At 40.8% G+C, this 25321-nt stretch overlaps 1 protein-coding gene across 1 annotated transcript in view; it reads right to left on the bottom strand.

Moving 5' to 3' along the window:
• Positions 1 to 25321, bottom strand: part of malrd1 (MAM and LDL receptor class A domain containing 1) — a gene marked incomplete at its 5' end in the record, with an annotated part of 88531 nt that overhangs the window by 43705 nt on the left and 19505 nt on the right. The window contains 8 exons of the mRNA XM_080417440.1: positions 8956 to 9238; positions 13357 to 13604; positions 14823 to 15036; positions 17307 to 17417; positions 18399 to 18555; positions 21632 to 21794; positions 22910 to 23089; positions 23193 to 23280. Of these exons, the coding sequence (XP_080273566.1) occupies positions 8956 to 9238; positions 13357 to 13604; positions 14823 to 15036; positions 17307 to 17417; positions 18399 to 18555; positions 21632 to 21794; positions 22910 to 23089; positions 23193 to 23280 (1444 nt within the window). The remainder of the gene's footprint in view (positions 1 to 8955; positions 9239 to 13356; positions 13605 to 14822; positions 15037 to 17306; positions 17418 to 18398; positions 18556 to 21631; positions 21795 to 22909; positions 23090 to 23192; positions 23281 to 25321) is intronic.

The following is a 25321-nucleotide window of genomic DNA, read 5'->3' as shown; positions in this document are numbered from 1 at the left end:
TAAAAGCCACATTTTTATGCTCCATCGTGCGATGGTGTCACACGTGGAGAACAGCTGAGAATCGTAGACCTACAAGCTCACAACGTATAGCATCCGCAACGCGTTGTGAGCTTGTAGGTTGGCTATTGTCGGCTGCCACATACACCCTCGCGCGGCGAGGTATGAATCCAATCTGCAAGCTTAAACAGCGGATGTCATGGCTTGTCATGGCCGTCTGTGCCGCTCTCCCATTGCTTTGGCTCTTTCATAAGTCGGTTGCCCTGGGTGTCACGCTGCCACCTGGTGCAAGTCTAGCACGCCATGATGAAAGGTTTAAAACCTCACACACTGTTCTGGTCCCCCGGCCTGACGGGGCTTTGACATCTGCGTCTTGGACAGTGGTTCTCAAAAAGAAGAGCATAAAAGTCTATTTAACCACTTTAACCCTATTTTTACTTCAGCTATTTGAGAATAGCCGATCTACATGCTCACAACGCTTCACCCTGCCACACATTGTAGATTGTGAATTTTTTTTAACAATTTGGAATGATTGTAAAAAAGATAATTAAACACGTATCTTCTCTTATTCGGTCTCTACAATATCTTTTCAGATGGGGATCTGCAGCCAAATATATATATATATATATCAATTTAGGGGTCCTTGACATGAAAATGTTTGAGAACCACTGGTCTAGGAGATCTGATCCCAGCTTGTCTCCATCATGGACGACTGAGCTGATCTGTGGCCAGCGTCCTGACACACACAGGTGTTCTCTGTCCCCTTCAGTCTGACGAAGAGCATGGGCTCCAAGCGTCACTTGTGATTATAGCAAAATGGGAGCAACAAACGATCGGTGTGCGGCTAAATTTTGTGCTCCTTCATCTCAGTTCGCTTTGGCGGCAGCACCTCCCGATTCCCTTTCCCTCTATCAATACCAACCCAAGGACAGTGGCCTACTGATAATATTGTCGCTGTCGGGCAGAAACCTTGTACGTTTAATTGCTTTTCAGGAAATGGAATAAACAACCAACTGAATCCAATTATGGATCCAATATATTTTTTATTTAGGCACAAGCTCTTGTTAAGCCCTGGTGCCTATAATTTGAGCATGTCATTATAGGTGAAAAAGTTGAATTTTAAAACAGGACATTAATTTATGAAGAAAATAAATAAATACAAAGTTGAAATAATAGATACGAGGTTTCTGCCTGACAGCGACGATAGGAGAGAGATCAATAAATGCAAACAATCACGTTTGGCAAAGGGTGGACATTGTTCATCTTTTTCCTCTGCTAACCCAGTGGGTTCTCTTTTTCATTTCAAGGACCCTCAGTTTGATATGCATGAGGGCCAAGGACCCCCATTTAATGCAATTCTCTATATTGATTGATTGATTGAAATTTGTATTAGGCAAAAGAATGTAAAACAACACAGTTACATTTATAATGCTTTTGTCTAAAAGGTCCGGCCAAAAAAGTCCTTGCGGACTTGTTTCCGTTGGGGTCCTTGAGTTAATTTCATAGACATATATAGTAGCAACCAAACAGTTCAAAAATCAACATGAAAATACAGATAATACAGAAAAAGTACCACTATGTACAAAAAAAGCATTTAAAAATATATGTACAAAAAGAAAAAGGGGGGGGAAGCATGGAAAAATAAAAATGATATACAAAAAAAGCATGAGAAAATACAAAATATGTACAAAAAGAGGAGGGGGGGGGGGGTCGTCTGTCTACAGGGAAACTGGTACTAGCTCCTCTTTCGGCCTCCAGAAAGATGGGTTTTTAGGGCTGTTTTGAATGAGCCCAGCGAACTGCATTTTTTGAGGGATGGGGTTAGACTATTCCATTCCTTGGTGGCTGTGCTATAGAAGGAGAATTTGCCCATGTTTGTTTTATGGGTGGGTGGTACCAGATTGTTGTTTACGCTCCCTCTAGTTTCGTGGCTGTGGGTGTCACTAACTTTTTCGAGGTATTTATACAGATATGCGGGTATAGGGGGCATATCGGGCAAATCTGCATTTACAATTTTGAAGACCAGACCCATTTTTAGTTGTTTAACCCTGTCTTCCACCCTGAGCCAGCCTAGGCTGGCAAAGTGAGTGGGAGAGAGGTGGGTCATGTTAGTAATATATCTATTACTATTACTAACCCTCCGAGTCACAGACCAAAGTAACTCCTCAAGGAGCCCTGTGCAGTGCATTATATGATAATAAAGTCCAGTAAAGTAGGCTGATGATAAAGCAGCACGGTATACTGCATAAAGCGCCATTCACACTATAACTATAACGATAACTATATCGTTCACCATTGAATTCTTTTTTGATAGTTGGTGTGAACTGTCCCATCCATTTCACTTAAAACGATGTTTAAAACTATATTCTTGTAGTTATAATTATAGTGCTCAATGTGAATGGCGCTTGGCAGTACAGTATAAGGCAGTACAGTATATTATATGATAACTGATAAGGCAGTAGAGTATATTATATGATAACTGATAAGGCAGTACAGTATATTATATGATAAGGCAGTACAGTATATTATATGATAAGGCAGTACAGTATATTATATCGTTGCTGTCGGTCAAAAAAACTCTTATCTCCATATTTCAACTTTTTGTGTTTTTCGTAAATTAACGCCCTACTTGATCATATACTACAGCGTCACACAAAAGTATCAAAAGTAGCTGATCTGCAAGCTTGAAGCGACGCGTTTTGAGCTTGCTATTTTTTTATTTGAATCCTGAAAAGCAACAGTTGTGGACATGATGAGGTTTCCACCCGACAGAGACGATATTCTATGATACAGCATATAATAACACATTACAGTATACCGTATAAACACTATATGATGAGGTAATGTACTAAGACTTTCCATATAATGTACTGCATGTACTGAGAACCACTGCGCTAACCCAATGACTACGACACAAATGAAACAAGGTTAACTCGATCTCCCTCTTCCTCTCTCTCTCTCTCTCTCAGATGAGAAATGCTGATAGCATCTTGTTGCCAGCATTAAAAAAACATGGTGCTGCTGTCATGTCTGATCATCCTCATCAGCTCACACAGGGAAATCCGCCCTATCATATCATCAGACAGTGTAAAAGGTATAAACGAAGACGATGACTGATGCTGAAGGAGGCCGTTGATGACACGAAGACGTCAACAACCCCACTGATGGGAAGGAAGCGCCGCAAGAGGCGCGCAATCAAAAAAACTACATGAAACACATAAAACTCCCTGAAAATACATGACAGATCGATGATGACAGCCCCATTACATGACTTGCATGCTTGTTTACAAATAAATAATGGCCCAGCAGCTAGGGGCCTGTCAAAGAGCTCAGCCTGTGCTCATCCCTATAGGAAGATATAATGATATCATGATGGAACGGAATAGAGATCAAATGTCCTAGAGGGACATAAGTCTGTCTATAAATACATTACTTCATCATATAGTGCACTTCTTTATATACTGTACTGCCTTATCATAGCCTGGAAACCAGAAAAATCTGCCAGACAGTGCAGATTTGGTCTGGCCCCGCTCGGTTATGATTTGATTTCCCTGCCCCTGAAGTTGTGGGGCACCAATCAGGGCCCAGTATGGAAATATGGGGCGGGTTTATCACCAGAGGCTTTTCTTGAATTCGCCCCTTGGAAATGCAGGTTCCACACAGAGATTCCAGACGAATATCTACGCAGTGATATTAGTCTGGCCATGCCAGGCTAGCCTTGCCGGTTTTTATCACACTGTCAGAGCTGGTATGTGGACTTCACATCTGTTACACAATTACAAAGTACAACCTTGAACCTTGAACTAATACTCTATAAATAAAAAGGCAGAAAAGCCCCCAAAACAAATTGAAAAAAATATAAATAAAAATCCTCCTCTTTTTGGCATCTGCCACTTGAATTAAGTTTAACTTGATTGATTGACATGAAGAAGGCTTGCCAGCTCCCTTCACGGCTTCTATAGTAGGCAAACCCATAATGCAATGCAATGTTTTCAAGCAAGAGTTTTCAAACGTCAGTAGCATTACAAAGTTATATAAAAATGTGCATGGCAAAGAACCTGGTCTCATTCCAAGTGTGTTTGTCTTTGCCAACGCCGCTATTGATAATAATTATAATTATTGTTTTGGTGGTTATATCTTGTTGAGCTGGTCATTTTAAAAGCAGTTCTCAAGTAAAAAAAGTGTGCTATACTGCATTTGCTCTGGTCCAAATCCTGCAGTAACCAAGCTGGAAGCAGTGAGGGGCTCACAAGCCCAGCTCGACTTCAACTCAGCTCGACTTCAACTTTTCCCCCTGGTGGCGTCACCTCTCCACCCCTCGCTGGAACATCTTGCAGTGGAATATGAAGAAAGGCATTCTCCTCTGGCCCCTGAATCACCTCTCACATTTTTTACCCGTTCTCCTCTATTCTCTATTTGCCTTAAAAAAAAAAGCATGTTATGTTCGAAAAACGTGATTCTTATTCTTGGCTCTTGTTTCCTTATTATTATATTATATTATATTATATGTGCAATGTACATAATATGCATTACTCCATATATGTATTATACTGCCAGGGCTTATACATTATCACATCTAAGATGGCTCCCATTCTAAGTTGCTGTGGGTAAAGTCAAATTTATGCAGCACCACCCTTACTATGGTGGAAGAACTCGCAAATTAGTGTCTCCCTTGACGGCGAGACTAAATTGGTTCTCCCTCAATGACTCCTTGAATATGTTCCACTAAATTTGATAACCTTTCTGGACCTCATTGACATCCTTACTATGGAAAAATAACTCATAAATTAGTGTTCTGTGCAGAGAAACAACCCCCCCCCCTTCTCTCCCCCTCCTGTTCCCTGGTATGAATGAGTGTCTTGTTTATTGTTTGTCCTGTCTGTTTATTTTATTATTATTTTGTATGTCTACATTGATTACTGTATCTATTTTACTGTTTGTTCTGTTGTGCTCTGTTTTGTTTAATTGATGTTGTTGTTTTTTTTGTCAAGAAAAATCAGACCTCTTTGTTTTCATGATTTGACATGATGCCCTTGTCTTTACTGTCTGAAAAAAATTATAGAGATTTGTAAAAAAAAAAAGCACAAAGATTATGTATTTATTTACTGTATTTGTTTAACTGAAAATACATAATTTCTGCATAGCATAAATTAGCCTTAAGAGTGTCAGCTAACTTAATAATATGCAAAATCCTAAAATGTACTGAATGTATGAGAATATGCCTGAGCAAATTTCTTCCTTAAAAATTGAGTCAAGGGGAAAGCACACGCATTCAAAGAATCCTTCTTACAGGTGCTTGACCTGATGAAGACCCTTGCCTTGACGGGTTGAAACGTTGTCTTTTACTCCTTGTCCTCATTAAAGTATACTTCTGGGAGCTACACGCAGTGTGCAGATTTATGTTCTTATTTTTTCTTTCTTAGTCATCACCTGCAGCTAAAAGTATATTATTTATATTATAGTGTATAGATGTTATCGATGCCACAAAAAAAATAAAGAAAAAAGATAATGGCATAGCTTCCCTGGGCTTTCAAACAGTTAGCTAAGTTAATTTGCAGTTATCTGGCTAACTGTCTTGAACGGCGCCACATAACATACTGTATAATGGCCAGCTCCATCCTAAAATGTCAATTGAAAACATGTCTTCAGTCTGTAGTGGGCGAATAGCTTTCCTACACCCGTTTCCATTGGGCTATAGTGATTTATATCTTAAACAATGCCTTCACATCACCAATGATGTGCTAACGTGAATGTGTATGCTAAATAATGTTGATAATGCTGCCTATGCTATGGAGCTAGGTTTTGTGGTTCTTTTATGCACGTATATAGCAGCGTGCGTGTGTTGAGCTGAGATGCACATAGGCTAGTTGCATGAGTTGAACTGTGATTGATAAACCTTTGTGGGGACAGAGACAGACAGAGATAAAGACAAACCCTGTTCCTTCACAACACTGCAGCGTGAGCTGCAGTGTTGTGAAGCTCAGCACAGCAGGAGAACAAGGACTAACAGTTGGATATTAGGCTTAATCTTGGTAGCACTTGCCCAGACAGGCATTCGCACTCAGTGAGGACAGCCTAAATTAGAGTTTGTTGGTGAAGGACTAATATCTGTAGGAGGGGAGATGAGGTGGCAAATAGACACAGGATGGAAAGACAAAGGTGGGCAGAGAGAGAGAAAAAAATACGGACACACTGACAGACAGAGAGACTGGCAGACAGACAAAAGAGCGATGCATAGGAGATGCAAAAACAACAGTGCTATTGTATACAAGTCTCTCCCAATCAGTTCAGCGGATGACTGAGAAATCACAGGGTCTAACTAGGGCCACACACAAAGCACGCTTCTTCTCTCCTCAGTATGGCCAATCCAGAATGCCCCATTCTCCTCCTTTCCACAGCATCCAATACAGGAGAAAGGCTATAAATTTGATAGGGCAATTATAGCCTCTAGGACAAAGGCAATAAATCAGCTCTGGTTGTTTTGTCTCGCCTCCTAAAGGTTCCCTCATAAAGAATAGAAAGGATGCAGAGGAACATAATAGGTTGAATGGTTCCTAAGTTGAAGTTCCTGTGGCTCACAATTTGGCTAAGTGCTTAGACAGACCATGACTAATATTGTCTGGAATCGTCACCTCGGTTCACCAGAAAGTAGCCTAATTTGGTGCCAGGCTACAGTATATCCTTTGCATATAACACCTGAAAATGAAACACGAAGTGGCCTGGTCACTATATAAAAATATATAATAATATATATATATATATATATTTTTTTTTTTACACCATTTAATTAGATTTTTCTTGCCCAATCTGGGAACCCATCGGCAAATGAAAGGGATTTAAAAAAAAATATGTCTTCGAATTTGAAGTCGCAGAGCTCTGAATCTGTCTTGAGAGATTAGTTATGGCCAAACCCCCCCTGTGTGCACTGTGGTCTTTGTCACTGCCAGCCCCTACTGTTGGCCTGAGGTGGGTGTAGACCATTAGTTCTCAAAGTGGGGACCCCCAGAGGTCCTTGGGTGGGGGGGTTCCAGGGGGTCCCCAGCAAAAGTAGTTAACATAGCATCACAATCATTTTAACCACTTTATCCATTTATATGTTGGCTATTCAAAATGTTGCAGATCTACAAGCTCACAGCACGTCACTTCATGCTGCACTATGAGCTTATATATCTGCTATTTTTGAAAATAATAGCAAAATATAAAAAAAAAATGGAAAATTTGGAATAATTTTGAATTCAGTTTTAAACATAAATCTTCTCTTCTGGGGGTCCCTGGGACAAAACCTTTTCAGATGGGGGTCCGCTGCCAAAAACATATAATTTTGGGGGTCCTTGCCAGGAAAAAGTATGAGAACTACTGGTATAGACAACCATGTCCCCCCTAGGATACACATGGAATCACCAGCCACTTCTTATTCTCAGCTGACAGTGACGGGATTCACCCATCAGAAATCACTTTTGAACCTCCCCCTTTTACAGTACATCTGAATACATGTTTCATACAAGTTAGCCTATATGACAGACAGAGCGTTAGAATGTGGTTTGATTAACCAGAATGACCAACCATTCAGGAGACAGGGGCTGTCGAAGTTGACGTTTAAAGGTACAGATATCGTATTCAGAAATGCACCCCCCCTCCCTACCTAAAGATACTTCTTCAGAAATAAAAGTAGCAGTATGGTTCTCGAAAAGTTTGCATACAAGGTTAGCCACAATTTCAATACTTTTTGGTCCAAAATAAATAAATATAAATGCAAATTAGGTGCATAATGAGGAGTCCAAGTCAGCATAATGCATTTATTTTGCACTGTCAAGGGTTGATGATACTTTGCTCTTCTAATTTGGATTTAGACAGTATGTCGGAGACTAATCAGAGTCAACAGCCTGCAGAATGCAACTGGTCACCAATTAAGCAATATTACACGAGAGGGTGTGCTTTACCGTCATTATTGGCACGCCAGTGATGCGGTCAGGAACGAGGCGAAGCCGAGTTCCGCGAGCATCACTGAAGTGCCAATAATGTAAGGTAAAGCACACCCCAGAGTGTAATATTGCGATTATACAACAGTTACCAACAAAACACATCGAAATGTATTCTTATTGTGGGGCAATTAATAATAATTTTTTTTCGCTATTATCCGTTTCCCTGTAAAGAGAAGAGTTTTTGACTGAGAGACATTAAATAGTCCCTGTAGCAGCACTTTGAGTTTGAGGCACCGTCTCATCAACACAGCTGAGCTATCAATGTTTGCGCAGTGGAATGAATTCCAGTAGGCTATATGCTCCGTCGTACGACCGTGTCACGTGGCCAAAATAACTGATCTACAAGCTGACAACGCGTCGCGATGTGTGAACTAGTAGATCGGCTATTTTCACGGTGCGATACCTTCGTACAATAAAGTATAACATACACTGGACTGTTAACGAAATGGGAGTAATTTTACTTTAACACAGGAGGATATTTATAACCTTCTAACCATTGATCAACCGTAAGTCCACCAAATAAGTCAAAATTAACAACATAGTCCATTTTGCATAGCTGTTTGTTCTCCGGTGGCGGCGGTGGGTCAGGCTACTGTCTGTTTGTTTTCCTACCGTGGGACAGCGTGACTTCACAGTACAGCTGTGCCATATATGGTCTAATCAGGTGCGGACTGCAGTGCGGAGTGATTTATTAATGTGATTAGGCCCGTGCTATGATGCTGGTTTGAAGCACGGCTAGATAGCTATTTCAGCCAATCAGATTGCTTGGTCGGAACTACCTGTTGTATAATTAAACAGTTAATTTCCCCTTAAACAGTTCAGAAGTATTTTTTTTTTCATCTTGTGACTCTTCACTGATGTTTATAATGCACAAGCAGTAACAAAACTTCCACAGCCCACCCCCCTGTCAATGTTATTTAATATCTCCGAGTCACTGAGGCGGGAGGGAAACAGAGTAATCATCATCATAGCCTACCTCCTGCAGGTGGAGAGGCGTTTTCACCGTCTTCAGTGAGCAGGCACCCCGGGGAGAAGGTGATGTCGTCCAGGCAGATGTCTCCTTTGGGGTTCCTTCCCACTTTGCCTTCGAAGACGACCTGGAAGTCACCGGGAGGAGAGCTCAGGGGAATCTCCCTCATCTGCCAGTAGTTGCCCTGGTCCCCCGTCAGGTTCAGGAGGAGATGAGACGCTCCTCCGCTCCTCTGGAACACGTTGAGCGTTCCGGTGCCATCCCCAGACATGTGCAGGTAGAATCTCATCTAGAGAGAGAGAGAGAGAGAGAGAGACAGACGAGGAGAATCAACGAATTGAGGCATTTTGGAACATAGGCATACGTTTTGTTTGATTTGCGTACTTGGTAAAACTTGTATTAGAAGCCACTGCAGTATATTTAAGACAAGTGTGTGTGTGTGTGTGTGTGTGTGTGTGTGTGTGTGTGTGTGTGTAAGGATATAAGAAAACGGTGTGCACCTGAATGTGTAGCAGCTAATGGTACAAAATATGTTATTCACTTGGCCTTGACAGAATAGTGATTGGTTTGGTAATATCTAATCTCTCCCGACGGGTTCCCAGATTGGGTAATAGCTTAGAAAAACAAAACAACTGCAAAACAACAGCCCTAATTTATCGCAGATATTTTTGTTTCTGTCGAATTACGCCACAATCACACCACAATTCTTTATTACAAAACCATGGAATGTCACTGCAGAACGTGCAGATGTATAATTAAACTACACGTACATTATTACATTAGCTACATAATCTGTGCACTTTTCCTTTCATTTCCTGTGTCCATCAAGGCTTGGCAACAGAGCTTGTCTCAGAGCTGGTCTCTGCATGCAGCAGCACGAGGAAATCACAAACTCCACGCTCCTCTCAAAATGGTACCAGATGCCGTGGCGTTTTTAACCCATTCAATCCGGGAAAGCATCTGTGTCATTTTAGATTTGAGCTATATAGCACATTGGTTCTCAAAGTGGGGTCCTTGGAGGGGGTACCAGGGGGTCCCCAGCTAAAGTAGTTCATATAGCATTTTAACCACTTTAACCATATTTTATGGTTTTTTTTGGCTATTTTTGAAAAATCTTAAAACTGTGTGCAAATCTTTGAATATATATAGCAAATAGCAAATATTTTTAACCCATTTAGACCTGAGGCCGGTTCTAAAAACGCCTTCAAAATCCTGACTATATATTTTTTGAAAAAAACCCTAAACATTATGTTGCTATATACTGTACATAGCAACAACAACCCCACAAGGGGTTCCCGGATTGAAAGGTATAGTTACAGTACGTATAGGGGTTCCCAGTCTAAATGGGTGTTAACACAAATCTTTGCTTCCTGGAACGAAATATTTGGTGGTGGTCGGCGGTCCAAAAAATACATACAGTATCATTTTGGGGTCCTTGACATGAAAAAGTTTGAAAACCACTGATATATAGCAACACAAGTTTTTCAGAAAACCTATTTAGAATACTTTATTTTTTTTAATCGGCCTCAGGCCTTAATGGGTTAATACTGCAGACTGCTACCTCTATACCACCTCCCTCTCTCTGGAGAGTGTGCTCAGAAGCTCTCTCTCTCTCTCTCTCTCTCTCTCTGTCTCTCTCCTCTCTGCCTGTTCTCCAGGCTTCACATCTCTCCCTCCCCAGCCTCCTCCTCTTTCCTCTGCTTAATTGGTCCCGTTGGCTGACCTTGTGATTGATTTGACAGACAGACCTGGGTCTATGTGACACGTACATGATGCACCACGTCCACTGAGCAGTCAGCCACGAGGTGCTTCCAGACAAGACAGATCAACCCAACCCGAACCGACTCAAATGTGATGTTGACACATTATGCACACAAAGGTGATTTGGCTAGTTTAAATAATGTGCTCTCAGATGCGGTGGTGGAAGAAGTACTCAATTGTTTTTTACTTGAGTAAAAGTATCAATACCACAGTCTGTTAAAAGTAAACGTCCGGTATTTAGAATTTACTTCAGTAAAAGTACAAAAGTATTGGCATCAAAATATACCAAAAGAACCAAAAGTAAAAAATACTCATTATGTGTGGTTCATGTAGGTTTAGTAATAGAAACCTAAATCTGCAAAGTAACTAGTAACTAAAGTCTTCTAATGATTGTATTGGAGTAAAAGTACAATATTTTTCTCAGAGATAAAATATAGAAAATTGGAAATACTCCATTAAAGTAAGAAATACCTCAAAATTCTACAGTACATTTACTCAAGTACAGTACACAGTACACACACACACACACACACACACACACACACACACACACACACACACACACACACACACACACACACACACACACACACACACACACACACACACACACACACACACACACACACACACACACACACACACGTGAGGTGATGGGGGAGAAGAGGGAGAGTCCTACAGTATCATGTGTTTCTTCATTTTTATTTTATTTTTTATAATCAATAATTCTTTTAATATTAATTGTGTTTGGGAGCTAGTAGGAATTGAAGACCGATTGATTAAAAACAGCCAAATGTCTCTTAAGAATTCACAGAAAAAGGGAAAAACACCCTTTTAATGCCGAACTACTGTCCATCAATCAAAAGATGTCATCACATGCTGGTTGATCTCAGACCAGGTAGGACTGTGTACCTATTACATCACTGGTTCTCAACCTGTGGGCCGGTGCCCGCTGGCGGGCCGTGGGGATATTACAAGTGGGCCCCCAAATAATTGGCAAACACTAAGATTTTGTTGATAATATAACATTAATATTTTTAAATAAATAAATAATGTAAAAGATTATTATACTAGGTTAGTTCCATTGAGCCAAGCCGGAACACAATCGATTGATCGATGATTAAAATAAACATGCTCTAAAAATGCACGTGGCCCACCCATCTGACCACTCAACCCTCAAAGACCTACATGGGGCCGATTCTACAAATGCCTTCTATTCTAAATCAGTGGTTCTCAAACCTTTTCGTGCCGAGGACCCTCAAAATAATATGAATTTGGCCGCAGACCCCCATCTGAAAATGTTTTGTGCCAGGGACCCCCAGAAGAGAAGATATGTGTAAAAAAAAAAAGATTTAACAAAACACTTTCATTTTTTCCCCAAAAATATCAGATATACAAGCTCGCAGCGCGGCACGAAGTGACGTGCTATGAGCTTGTATATCTGATATTTAAAAAAGAATTGGTCAGATGGGTGCGCCGCGAGTGCTTTCGAGATTTTTTTCAAGTGAGCCCTGGTCCAGAAAAGGTTGTGAACCACCGTCTCCCGTCATCCTTTTAACTTCATTACTGGAAGTATTCCTGAGGTGTGGAAAACAGCTCATGTTCTTCCACTCCATTAGGGGAAGGGGACACGGCGGGGGCATAAATAACTTCATGAGTGGCAATCTGAGAAAAGCAGGTCACTGTTGTTTACTCATGTTGCTTTCAAACTGAAAATGTCATTCTGAATTGTGTCTGTGCACTTTAGCTGCCCTCCACAGCACAACCACAGCTCAGCAACCATACAGCAATCAATACGTCAATCAATCAATCAATCAATAAAAATAGATGTTTCACATGATACAAACGATTTTCAAAAGTCTATTTGGAAATACTATACTTAGGACCACGGAAATACATTTCCACAAATACCCTGTATTACATACACGGACGCAAATAACATCACGAGACAGGCCCTGGGAAAGAGGAAACAGGGTAGGCCGAGAAACACCTGGAGACGTTCCACACTCCAAGACCTAAAGAACATCAGAGTGAGCAGGCAGGAAGCAAAAGCCCAGGCCCAGAAGATAGTGAGATGGAGAGCTCTGCGGAACACCCTATGGCCCTCAACGGGGTAAAGAGGATTACACGTTTGGCCAATAAAAACTAGAATAATGTATGTTTTGCATATTTTAAATGTATGAAACATGAAATATACGTTCATGCTATAGGAAGGAATGGAGCTTAGCTGCAGTAACTAAAATCAGAGAAGTGTTGTTGCGTAATGTAATATGTCTTTGTTCTGTTATACACTGAAATCCATATTGTGTATAGTATATTCCTAAATTGTAAACATTATTCTGTGCACAGGATTCTGACAAGAATATTAACTTGATTAATGATGATCAAAATCTTTATTACGTATTTTCAACAGCTATCCCCATCCCCATTAATCATGCGGTCGGCAAAAATAAAGTGACAATAACCTTTGATCTCTAACCTAGTTTTGCACCTCCTAAATCAAATCCCTTCCCCTCCTCCTCTCACCCTTATTGATTTCCACCGGGACTCGTCCTATCGATTCCCACGACACGACCTTACCCTCTAATTCACAACACTTTAATGTGCTTGACTTGTTTGCCTTCTGCCCTTTCACCTTGACCTGACCTTGCACTGCTTGCTCCGCCGGCTCAGCTGGGGTCCTATTATGCGGGCGGCATCTCCGGCCGCCTGAGGGAAAGAGCTCTCCAGGTAGAGGTAGTGACCGGACGGGTCTCTCAGGGTGTGGTCAGTCGATGGGCCCGTACCGACGGTCGGAGTGCTGCCCGCTTTGATCAGCCAGTTAAAGTCGTCCAGTCGGGATTGACGCCAGGAGCAGAGGTCAAACTCAAAGTTGCAGCGTCCGCTGAAACCCTCTGAAAAGAGAACAGAATAAAAAGACATTTTTGATCTAATCTTGAATTGAAAATGACCTGACAAACACCTTCAGCAAAGTGAGTGACACCCACAGCCACAATACTAGAGGGAGCGACAACGATCTGGTACCACCCAAATATAGAACATGGGGAAATTCTCATTCTACTACTCTGAATGACCAAAACGTCACCAAAATACGGAATGCCCTTTTAATCCATGATGTGTATCACTGGTTTCTTTCAAAACTGGCCTGAAAAACCATCTATCAGGAGTCCACAAGGGGAGGTAAATGCAAATTCCCATAGAAAGCAGGTGTCATTCAATGCTGCCGTTTTTCCTTTTTCTCCTTTGTGCAAATAGTGTTTTGTATTTGTTGATGAAAAGTATTATTGTGTTGTTGATTTTTTATGCTATGTTGATGATTTGAATACATAGACCACAATGGAAACAAGTCCCCGGGACTTTTTTGTGTTATCCTTTTAACCTTAAAGGGATATTTCACTTTCAAAAAAACTTTTGGTGATTTTATCATCTACTCAAGCCTTTGTGAGTCCTCCAGACAGTTTTGCTCGATTCAGTATTTAGATATTTGATATTCATTTTATCAGACACGCCCCCTTCCTATACAAACCCATTGTAACTTCAAACTCCATTTTAACCATGTTAGATTCATCAAAAACACCCGTCCTTGGTTCTGGTGACTCACCCTGCCCTCCTAATGCGTGAGGGGGACGTGTTTTTCTGAGATTTGTTTTCATTTCATTTATTTTATTTTTTTATTGTATTTTTTTTTTCTTCATTTTCCCAATTTTTTTTTAAAAATAAATGAAAAAAGTAATTGAAAAAACACGGCCCCCTCGCGTATTAGGGGGGCGGTATGAGTCACCAGAACCAAGGACGGGTGTTTTTGATGAATCTAACATGTTAAATATGGAGTTTGAAGTTACAATGGGTTTGTATAGGAATGGGGCGTGTCTGATAAAATTAATATCTAATATCTAAATATTGAATCAAACAACTTAAAAACTGTCTGCGGAGCTCACAAAAGCCTGAGTAGATGATAAAATCACCAAAAGTTTTTTTGAAAGTGAAATATCCCTTTAATGTCTGACTGTACCATGTTCCGTTTACATTTCTGACTAATAAAGTATTCAATCAATCAATCAATCAATCAAAAATCTGTTTTCAAAACAGGCAGTGGAGGAGGGAAACCTCACTGCAGATGTAGGGGTTCTCGTCGGAGTTATCCCCGCAGTGGTTGATGAAGTCACACAGGTTGTCCTGTGGGATGCACTGTCCGTTAGCGCAGGCGTACTCCTCGGGACGGCACGGCCGGTCTGAGGTCAGGGGAGGGGCACAGTCGCGGAAGCCGACATCGTCCACCACCACGTCGCCCATGTAGCTGATGCCTCGCTTAGCCCTGAAGACCACCTGACAGCACAGGCACAGACACAGACCTGACCTCAGCTCACAGTTGTCATTTATATCACGTTATTTCACAGCTGACCCCGAGCGATGGGGCCGCGTCGCCGTTTTTCAGAACATGACCCCCAGTGCCCTCCCTTTATGTATTGGATTATCAAAACACTTCTTTCAGGGCAAAAACCACTGATTGCTACAGCATGGCTTATAATGGAATCTGTGGCATGAGTCATGTTATGCTCTCCCCTCCGGGGACAGCAGCCCTGATGAAGTGCACGGAGAGGAGAGGGAAAAGGGCACTCACAATCTCTCTGATTGTGAAAAAGGACTCTTAAGCATGATTTATATTTAGAGAAGTGTGGTGTGAAATGGGCCCTCCAAACGCTGAATGTCTCCTCTGTTTGTTCCGAGGAAAGGTTAATGGACATGAGTAGGGCAAAAACAAAAGGGCATGTTTTTATTTTTTACCACATTAATGTGTGGATACTGTAGCCCGCCCAGCCAGTGCTGGCACATGGTGCTTGTCTCTGGGGTGGCAAAGTGGTCTTGTTTTTGTAGAGTCCAAAGTTCAACACAAAAGGCAGCCATTTATGCCGGTCAAGTTCCCTTGAGCAAAATGCTGAAACATACATGACTCGTTAGAACTGCTTAACTAAAAATGCTTAAAATATTTAACATTTAAATGTCTCTGTATAACGTCTTTGACCTAGAATAAAGGTGAAGATACATGCACAAGAAGGGATTGTGTGAGTATGATTGCCAACACCCTCATGACCTGAGACTCGTTAGGTTTAATTAAACTCAGATCATCACTGATCATGGCTGTTGGGCGCATCTCAGAGTCCAAAGTTGAGTGTTTCACTCATAGATATTAGAAACCTAGATACCTCATTGGTCTCTGCAGTTCGTTGGAGCAACTGGTATCGCGGCCGCCATTTTAGCGTAGGCAAACTGACACTCAAAGTGACTACTGGCCAATCACAGCGCTCACAGCGCGTTGACTACTGGCCAATCACAGTGCGTCTTTTCCGGGACTTGTCAGTGCAATGGTTCTCAACCAGTGGTCCGGGGACCACCAGTGGTCCTTGAGGGGGTTCCAGGTGGTCCCCAGCTAAATGATGGAGAGTTGATAAACAAATGGACCCTTATAGATCTTTAAATCTTGAGTATAACATTTCACACTCTCAAGAGTCAAATTGTTAAACATCTGCATTACTTACTATACAGGTACACATTTTAGAGAACGTAAAGAATTGTTATTTTGACAGCATCTTATCGAATGATAACAACATATTCTAAGTTTTGGGTGTGAGATGCTAAAGCTCATCAAACGGTTTTCCATGGCTCAAATGCCGAATAAATAATGGACCTTGATATGAAAAAGGTTGAAAACCACTGTTCTAATGCATTTATGTCCATTGAAGCAGACGGTCTCTCCACAATTAAAATCATCACAACTCCCTGAATTTCAACCTATTTTCAAGCGGTTAAGTTTGTCACAAATGCGAGACATGGAGTTATGGATTCATTCGGCGTAGGCCTATATTTGGTTACATCTAAATTGCATATTTTCATACCAAAATACTTTCAAGTAACAGTAATAGTCACAAAATATTTTTGTCTCCATTCACTGACAGACTATATGAAATATGCTGGCCACATTGCAGAATTGCCTTTATCCAACATCCTTAATGCTAGCTATTCAGGTCAGAACAGAGCTATCAACTTTGAAAGACCATGTGTCTAGGAACCTGTTTAAACTGCAGTAAAAGGCGATTTATTATTGCACAAATCCAGAGTGTGGAGTGTGCCAAGTTCCAACTAACTTGATGCTGCGCAGCTGCTGCCTTTTAAAGGGTTAAGGGTTACAAAAAGACCCGCCCCCACCTGGCTCTGATTGGCCTACCGAACGCCCCCTTCTGTGACACACGCGGAAGCTTCAGGGAAGCTTTCCTACACTAAAATGGCGCCCGAGATACCAATGCCTCAGAGCCGAAGGAGGCGTCTACCTTTATATGTCTATGGTTTCACTGACATTAAGCAAATTAGAGTCATGTTCATGTTCAATAATTTTCAACTAAAATGTCAGCTATCTGAATCACCTGATTAGCTCTATAATTCAAAATGTATTTTGAATAAAATAATATAAAATAAATAATAATAATAGATCGGCTAATTTCGACAATTCGGCCAATATATTTAGTGTGGCCACTGGGAATACGGTCAACTAGAACTGTTACTGTAAGTGCTTCGTAGAAACTCATGATTGATTGACACACCTGGAAATTGTTGGAGATCCCTAAATACACCTCCCCACGTCTCCATTTGTTGCCTTGACTCCCAGTCTGAGACCACACCGTGTTGGTGACATTTCCATAATTCAACAGCACCTGTAGAATGTTAAAGGACACAGTGTGAATATTAGAATCACGCAACTGATTCAAGTCTGTTCTCATATTTATTTTTTCCCCATAAATTAATCCCTGATTTTATACCACAAGAGTAGTGAAAATAGCCGATATACAAGCTCACAATGTGTCACATAGCGATGCGTTGTGAGCTTGTAGCTACTTTCACTATTTTTAAAACATTTTAAAAATGAAACTTTTCGCATAGCCTATAATGACATGCCCAAAATATGAGAAATTGAAAGTGTTTAAGTCTGTCTGTGGGTTTTAAAATATTGAGTAGAACCAATGAAAAATATTAACAAGAGCTTGTGACTAAATCATAATAACTACATCTATTGAAACACATTCTTTAAACCATTTCCTGGAAAGTAACAGTTCTGGACATCAATGGTGTAAAGTAACATTTACTCAAGTACTCTACTTTTTACTTTATTTCTACTACAATTTTGAGGTATTTTTTAACTTTACTGGAGTATTTCCAATTTTCAATACTTTTACTTCTACTCCACTACATCTCAGAGGCAAATATTGTACTTTTACTCCACTACAATTATTTGTAACTACTAGTTACTTTGCAGACATAAATTATTATATTATAAAACATACATTAAGCACTTTAGTCCTATTTTATACTTAGGCTATTTGAAAATAGCCGATCTACAAGCTCACAACGTGTCGCATCGCGACGTGTTGTGACCTTGTAGATCTGCTATTTTCAAACACTTTTACTTTCGGTACTTTAAGTATATTTTTCTACCAATACTTTTGTACTTTTACTCAAGTAACATTTTGAACACAGGCCTTATACTTGTAACAGAGTATTTCTACATTGTGGTATTGCTACTTTTACTTAAGCAAAATATCTGAGTACTTCTTCCACCACTGCTGGACATAAAAGTCTTCCAACCCGACAGTGGCGATATAAGTTATAATGATGAGACACCAGCGGGGTCCCCTCACCTGCAGTGAGCCCACGGTGAATCCACTCATGTGGTACCAGAAGACCAGGGTGCACTGAGGCCCCGTGGAGGAGATGACGGGGGTCTGGAGGTCGGTGGTGTGGCCGTAACCACCGTTGGAGCTGTCTGCACACATGTACCAGCCGTCCGCCGAGCCTCTGTGAGACAGCACATGCAAGAGGAATAAGGAATAGGTAGAGATCAGTGTGACCACCATGTCCACAGCAAATATATTTGTAGTTAGGCATGTGCCTGTCACAATTATAACATGATCGCAATTATTTTGCATTTATTGTCAGAATCGTTTCCATTTATCTATGGATTCATGTGTTGAAATTTATTTCAGAAATAGTGGAAATAGCCGATCTACAAGCTCACAACACGTCGCATTGTGAGCTTATAGATTGGCTATTTCCACTATTTTCTTTTACATTTTTGAAAGTATTAAATTGTTAAATGTGGCTTATTTTGGCCATAGTACATTGTTTATTTCGATTATTGGTACCGGTCAGTGTCAGTCATTTCTTGTATATTCAAGTTATTTGTCATAAAATTATTTGCCCAGTGTAATCTTTGTTAACAAAGCCTAAAACAGAATGTCATTTTTAATAACATTAAAACACAATCGAATTGTTAATCGCAATTATTTGTATGTACAGTAAGTAATGGTCAAGTAAAATGTCATGATCATGACAGCCCTAGTTGTAGTTTCAAACAGTAGTTTCCTTCCTCCCGTCTACAATACATCTCTTCCTCTGCATGTGACAATGCTCTTGTAACTCTGACTCTGACTATGTTTCACTCTGACACTGACTATTCGGCAGTGGTGGAAAGTAGTACATTTACTCAAGTACTGTACTTAAGTACAATTTTACTTTACTTGAGTATTTCCCATTCTCAATACTTTTACTTCCACTACATCTCAGAGTACTTTTGGTACTTTAAGTACAGTTTACTCAAGTCCATTTTGAACTTTTACTTGTAACAGAGTATTTCTACATTGTGGCATTGATACTTTTAAAGTAAAAAATGTGAGTACTTCTTCCGCCACTGCATGTTTTATAGTCTACTATCCAGGGGGAGACTGTGTGATGCCCCTATCCTGCTCAAGTGAGTTACTGACACTGACACACATCTGTCCCCCCCCCCCCAGGCTACAGAATGTACAGTACAGTACAGTACAGTACAATCCCAACAGGCTGTCATCCATCACAGCCCTGTCCGCCGAGACACTAGCCTCTATGGGTCAGTGGAGACCTAGTAGGTCTGTGGAACTACCCTGACCGGCCTCATCTGTCTCCCTGACACCCAAACACCATCACTCTACCTGTTCCCCCCCCCCCCCCCGGCTCCCATTCACTTCAGTGTGGAGATATGGTTCCCCTGGGATTAAACAAGACCTAGCTTCCCTGAGGACGGGGAGGGGGTTTGAGCGAGGAGCAGGAGATTACATTTGCACTGCACTCCAACCAAAATGGCAACGGGAGGCAATGACAGTGTCAGTAATCGCTTGGTGAAAATGCATGGCTATTCCCCCCAGCCACTCACTGAAGCACATAGACATGGGCTATCAAGTCCCAGACTGTTCACCGTCTACCACACACAATTGCTGGGCAGTGGGCACCTTACATGGAAATTATGTGAGTGACTATGCATGTGAAATGAAGAAAAACAAATCTAGGAAATGTCTCTAGTTAATGTAAAAACATGTTGAATATTGATATTGCAATGAATACTGAATGGACACACAAGGCTGCAATGCATTGTTGATTCAAATTGAAATACCAAAATACCTGTTTTTATTTCTTTATAAGAAATCCTGTATTGTAAGGGATCTTACATGGGATCTATCCCATACATACAGGGATATTATGTTATGACTCTTATTTAGATAACTGCTGTGGCTCTGACCCCTTTGCACCGTTTCACATGTCATTTGCTGCCTGTAATTTGGTCTTCTAGGATGATGTATTATTATTGTACTGTGAATAGAATAGAATTGTTAGAAGTCGCTCTGGATCACGGGGCCATTTATGTTTCCGTGTCAGCTAAACCCCATGACTCATAATAAATGTGCACCAACAGGACTCACAGAGTGTGATATGACTCATAAACGTGTACCAGTAGGACTCACAGGTCCTATATGGCAGGAATATGGGGCTCGCACAAATATGAAAGGACAAGTGGTCCAGAATGGGGCTATATGGTATTTCCTTGAAGTGCATACATTTGCACGTGTATTGGCAATAACAGGAGACATTGGATGGGAGCCGTGTGAGATAAGGTGGAAAGGCAGCATGGCAACCTTATGGAATAGACTAATCAGAATGCCAGAGAATAGAGTTGCCAAGAACATTTTTAATTGGGATGTATCGATAAAAGGTGCATGGGCAAGTGCAGTAGAGGATACACTTTTAAGAACTGGGTTACTTGACAGTTTTCAAAATAACAGCATTGCAAACATCTCTATGGTTAAAGAAACCCTTTATAGTTTATATCAGAACAAATGGTCACAGGATATATTGCATAAACCAAAACATTTGTTATGATGAAAAGCTGTTATATATCATGAGCTAAGTAAAAAAAATAATAGTGGTGTAAAACCTAGATTTGATATGGTTAAGTGACGCAGAGAGACGGACAAAGAAAACATATGTGAAGTATATTTATTTTTTGTTTTTGAGTATTAAAGTTTGTGAATGTGATGTTTATTTATGTTTTTGGTGTCTTATAATTACGTAAGGGATGGGTCTTATGCCAAGACACGAAAATAAAAAATCATTTATTCATTCATTCACAGAGCGTGATATGACTATGGTTGGGATCCTTAACGAATCCAGTTCCTTAACGATTCCCTCTTAACGGTCAACAATTCCTATAGGGGGTTCCAAATGGAACCTTACAGGTCTGTAACTCTGAGAGTGTACATATTACGGGTCCATTTGGTTTTATTTGTACACTCTCAGAGTTATGGTGGTCCTTGAAATGTAAACGAACCACCGGTATTGTAATTGTATAGCAGACGTGAAGAAGTAAACATAAACATAAACAGCTCTGACAGTGTGATAAAACCGGTTCCAAATGTGATGAAACCGCTTCCGGTTCCTCAATGTTGGATCCGGTTCCTCCGATACCTCCGGTTCCCAACCCAAGATATGACTCATAAATGTGTACCAGCAGGACTCACAGAGTGAGGGTGATAGACTCATATAAATGTGTACCAGCAGGACTCACAGAGTGTGGTCATGGACAGGTCGGTGGAACTCCTCCCCGGTGAATGAATGAATGGTGGCGCCCTGGTCAGGAAACCAGTGGAACATATGGCTGAGGACGGAGCAGGGATCAGCACTGCTCCAGCCGCACGTATCTGACGACTCAAAATCACACCACTCCTTCACTGCAGACAGGATGCATAGAGAAACAATGGAGAGAGGGAGGACGAGGGAGACAAAGAGAGACAGTGATTTTAATAACCTGCTCAGGGACTACAGATGAAAATGAGCTCTTAGCTAACTCTTGACATTGATTTACATTACGTTTACATTGTTGTGAAATCGTGTTGATGTGCATTGTCCCTGGTAAAAAATAAACAAAAATAAACTTGACTATTGACTGAGCATCTTTCACTTGTAATTGAGTAATATTTGACCAGGAGTATACTGTACCTATACTTTGACTCAAGGACCACAATGGAAACAAGTCCCCAGGACTTTTCTGCGTCATCCTTTTAGCCTTAATGTCTGACTGTACCTTGTGCTGTTTATATTTCTGACTAATAAAGTACATGCATTCAATCGATCAAAGTCCCGGGGTTGAGTATTGTCCACCACTGCCACTCACTGATCACTGAGTTATTCTTCCAGTGTAAAATGTAAACTCTCACAGTTAAATGAACATTCTGGATGCCAGTGGTGTAAAGTAACTAAGTGCATTTACTCAAGTAGCCTACTGTATTTTAGTACAATTTTGAGTTATTTGTACTTTACTTGAGTATTTCCAATTTCCAATACTTTTACTTCTACTCCGCTACATCTCAGAGGCAAATATTGTACTTTTACTCCACTACAAATATTTGAAAACTTTAGTTACTTTAGTTCCTTTCCAGATATAAATTATTATATTATAAAACATACATTAACCACTTTAGCCCTATTTTATACATAGGCTATTTGAAACTAGCCGTTCTACAAGCTCACAACATGTCTCATCGCGACGCGTTGTGAGCTTGTAGATCTATTTTCAAATATTTTAGTACTTTGAATTTTGGTACTTTACGTACATTTTGATGCCAATACTTTTGTACTTTTACTCAAGTACATTTTGAATTCCGGACTTTTACTTGTGACAGAGTATTTCTACATTGCAGTATTGATACTTTTACTTAAGTAAAAAAATTGAGTACTTTTTCCACCACTGCTGGATGCTACAGATAGTGTACAACAATGACATCCATGTGAACGTGTGGATGAATGTCCCGACAGTGTTGTGAGAGGCGGCGGTGCTGTGGCTCACCGCAGTTCGATTCATCGGAGCCGTCCGAGCAGTCGTGTCTGAAGTCGCACACCTTGCGCTGGTCGACACACTCCCCGTACACCCCACACACAAACCCCCCGTTGGGGCAGCTGTGGGGCGGGACGGTGGGGGCTTCTGTGGTCATCGGAGGGGTGGTGGGAGTCACTGACGGTATGTCCCCTGGGACAGACGCATGGCAGTACATATTACACGGAAAATGGCACTTCAGAGGACACCGATACTGGTCATACAACATAGTTCCACTGTTATATCCTGCGTTTACCTTCATATGGGTCACAGTCCAGGAAAGACAGGTCATCGATGGCAATGTCACCATGGAAGTCATCACCAACAGTACCCTCGATTAAAATCTAACAACATAATGAGTAGGCCTGTCACAATTATTACATAATTATTTGAGATCATGGCAATTATTTTTCATAATGGCCATAATCGTCATAATCGTTTCCCGAAAAATGACCATACATTTTCAGATATCTTCCCAAAATAGCGGAAATAGCTGATCTACAAGCTGATCTACAAGCTTACGACGTGTTGTAAGCTTGTAGATCAGCAAAAAAAAATTAAGTATAAAAATTATTAAAGATGTCAGTAATTTCTTTGTATATTTAAGTTATTTGTCATATCTGCCCTGTGCATTTTTTTTTATTACAAAGCATAAAAGGCAAAAAAATAAAATAAAATCATTCATATGTTCCAATGTTCAATGCCAAAAACACAATTCAATCGTTAATCGCAAATTAATTATTTGTATGACAATGAATCATCAACTTAAAATGTTTAATCGTGACAGCCCAACATATGAGGCATATCAAGTATTTGTGGGTGTGCGTGTGTGTGTGTGTGTGTGTGTGTGTGTGTGTGTGTGTGTGTGTGTGTGTGTGTGTGTGTGTGTGTGTGTGTGTGTGTGTGTGTGTGTGTGTCAATACATAGTATTTGATGACAACATATTACATTGTCTTTGTAGTTTGCACATTACTTGGCAAGTTCAGATTCCAAAATAGGAATGAGGCCAGCACACGGGTGCATTGACAGCACCTCAGTAGAATAGAAAATGAGACATTTGTCACGACAAAGGCAGAGCGTATCGCTGATTTGGGACACCATCTGTTTGAAGAGGAGGGAACCCGATGAAATGCTCTGCAAGCTGCAGAATGTCACATTAGCATGACTCAAGCACAGCTGCCTTGTAAACAAAGTTTGAGATCATCGGGGGACACATTTTACCTAATTTATTGCTCTTTTTTTCCATCTAAATGTTTTCACACAACTGTGAGCAAGATTATTGAATATATTTCCTACAATTGTTCTTTCAGTTGAATCGGACTAGCTTTACATGCTGTACAATGCGCAAGTAACACCAGATTGGTTTCATTAGAGCACTTTGTGAATGAATGACTGAATAATATTTTTTTCGTGTCTGTCTGGCTGCCTCAACACAACCCATCCCTTACGGGATTATTATACAATCTATGTATGTATTTGCAATCTAATTAGAGCAGCCACATACTCATAGCTCCGATTCAAAAACATAGATTGATCTATTTAAAACCAATATTTTGACAATATTGTCTCCATCAGGAAAAGTGACTTATTTTCTATGAATTACACAATTCTTTTTTGTTTTTGTCGCATTAAAGGGTTGGGTTGGCATTGGCATACTTCCATCCTTTCAAAATATTCTGTAACCACTTCAGAAGCAAATTTCAGAATCGGTGGTCAAATTAACCTGTCAAACCAGCCTGATCTCCAGAGATCTCCGTAACATTGCACGGATCCAGTGCACTTCATTCCGTGGATAGTCGCCTAGAAACCCCGAAATTGCGTGCATATGTATGGCGAGTCCCACGGTGGGCGTAACCAGTCGCAACCCGGAAAAACCCGGAAGCAGAGCAGTCCCCACAACAAAATTTACGATTCTGTGCCTATCGGTACATAACTCAAACGGCGCTGAGTAGGCACAGGCGAACGTCACACCGTTCAGGACGGCAACTCGGTCGCCTTAGCTCCCTCGGTGGTCCTTCACGGGGTGACAGTTCGCCTGTGACTGCGCGCCTCCGTCATGGTTTAGTCACAATGGGGGAGATGCGAGGCGGCTATGCACGGAATTTCGGGTTTTTCCGTGTCTATTCACGGAATTTCAAAAACGTTCAAAGAGAACGTTTCCTCTGGAGATCGGGTTGGTCAAACAGACCCACTTAAAATCTCCGTGATGAGGAAAAGTGTTCAATCCGCGATGCATCTGTGTCATTTTACTGATGCTATATAAGCATACGCAATCTACATGCAAAAGGAAAGGCAGTTCTGGAATGGCTTTTTGTGTTCAGAATTGGAAGTGTAGAGGATTTGACTTTAGGCCAGTGCTTTGAAGTGCTTACGTCTTTGCTTCTG

This window comes from Gymnoscopelus braueri (genome assembly GCF_963280865.1).
Source record: "Gymnoscopelus braueri genome assembly, chromosome: 21".
Classification (NCBI taxonomy): Eukaryota; Metazoa; Chordata; class Actinopteri; order Myctophiformes; family Myctophidae; genus Gymnoscopelus; species Gymnoscopelus braueri.
The sequence above is the reverse complement of the archived record's forward strand: the minus strand, read 5'-3'. Positions and strand labels throughout refer to the sequence as shown.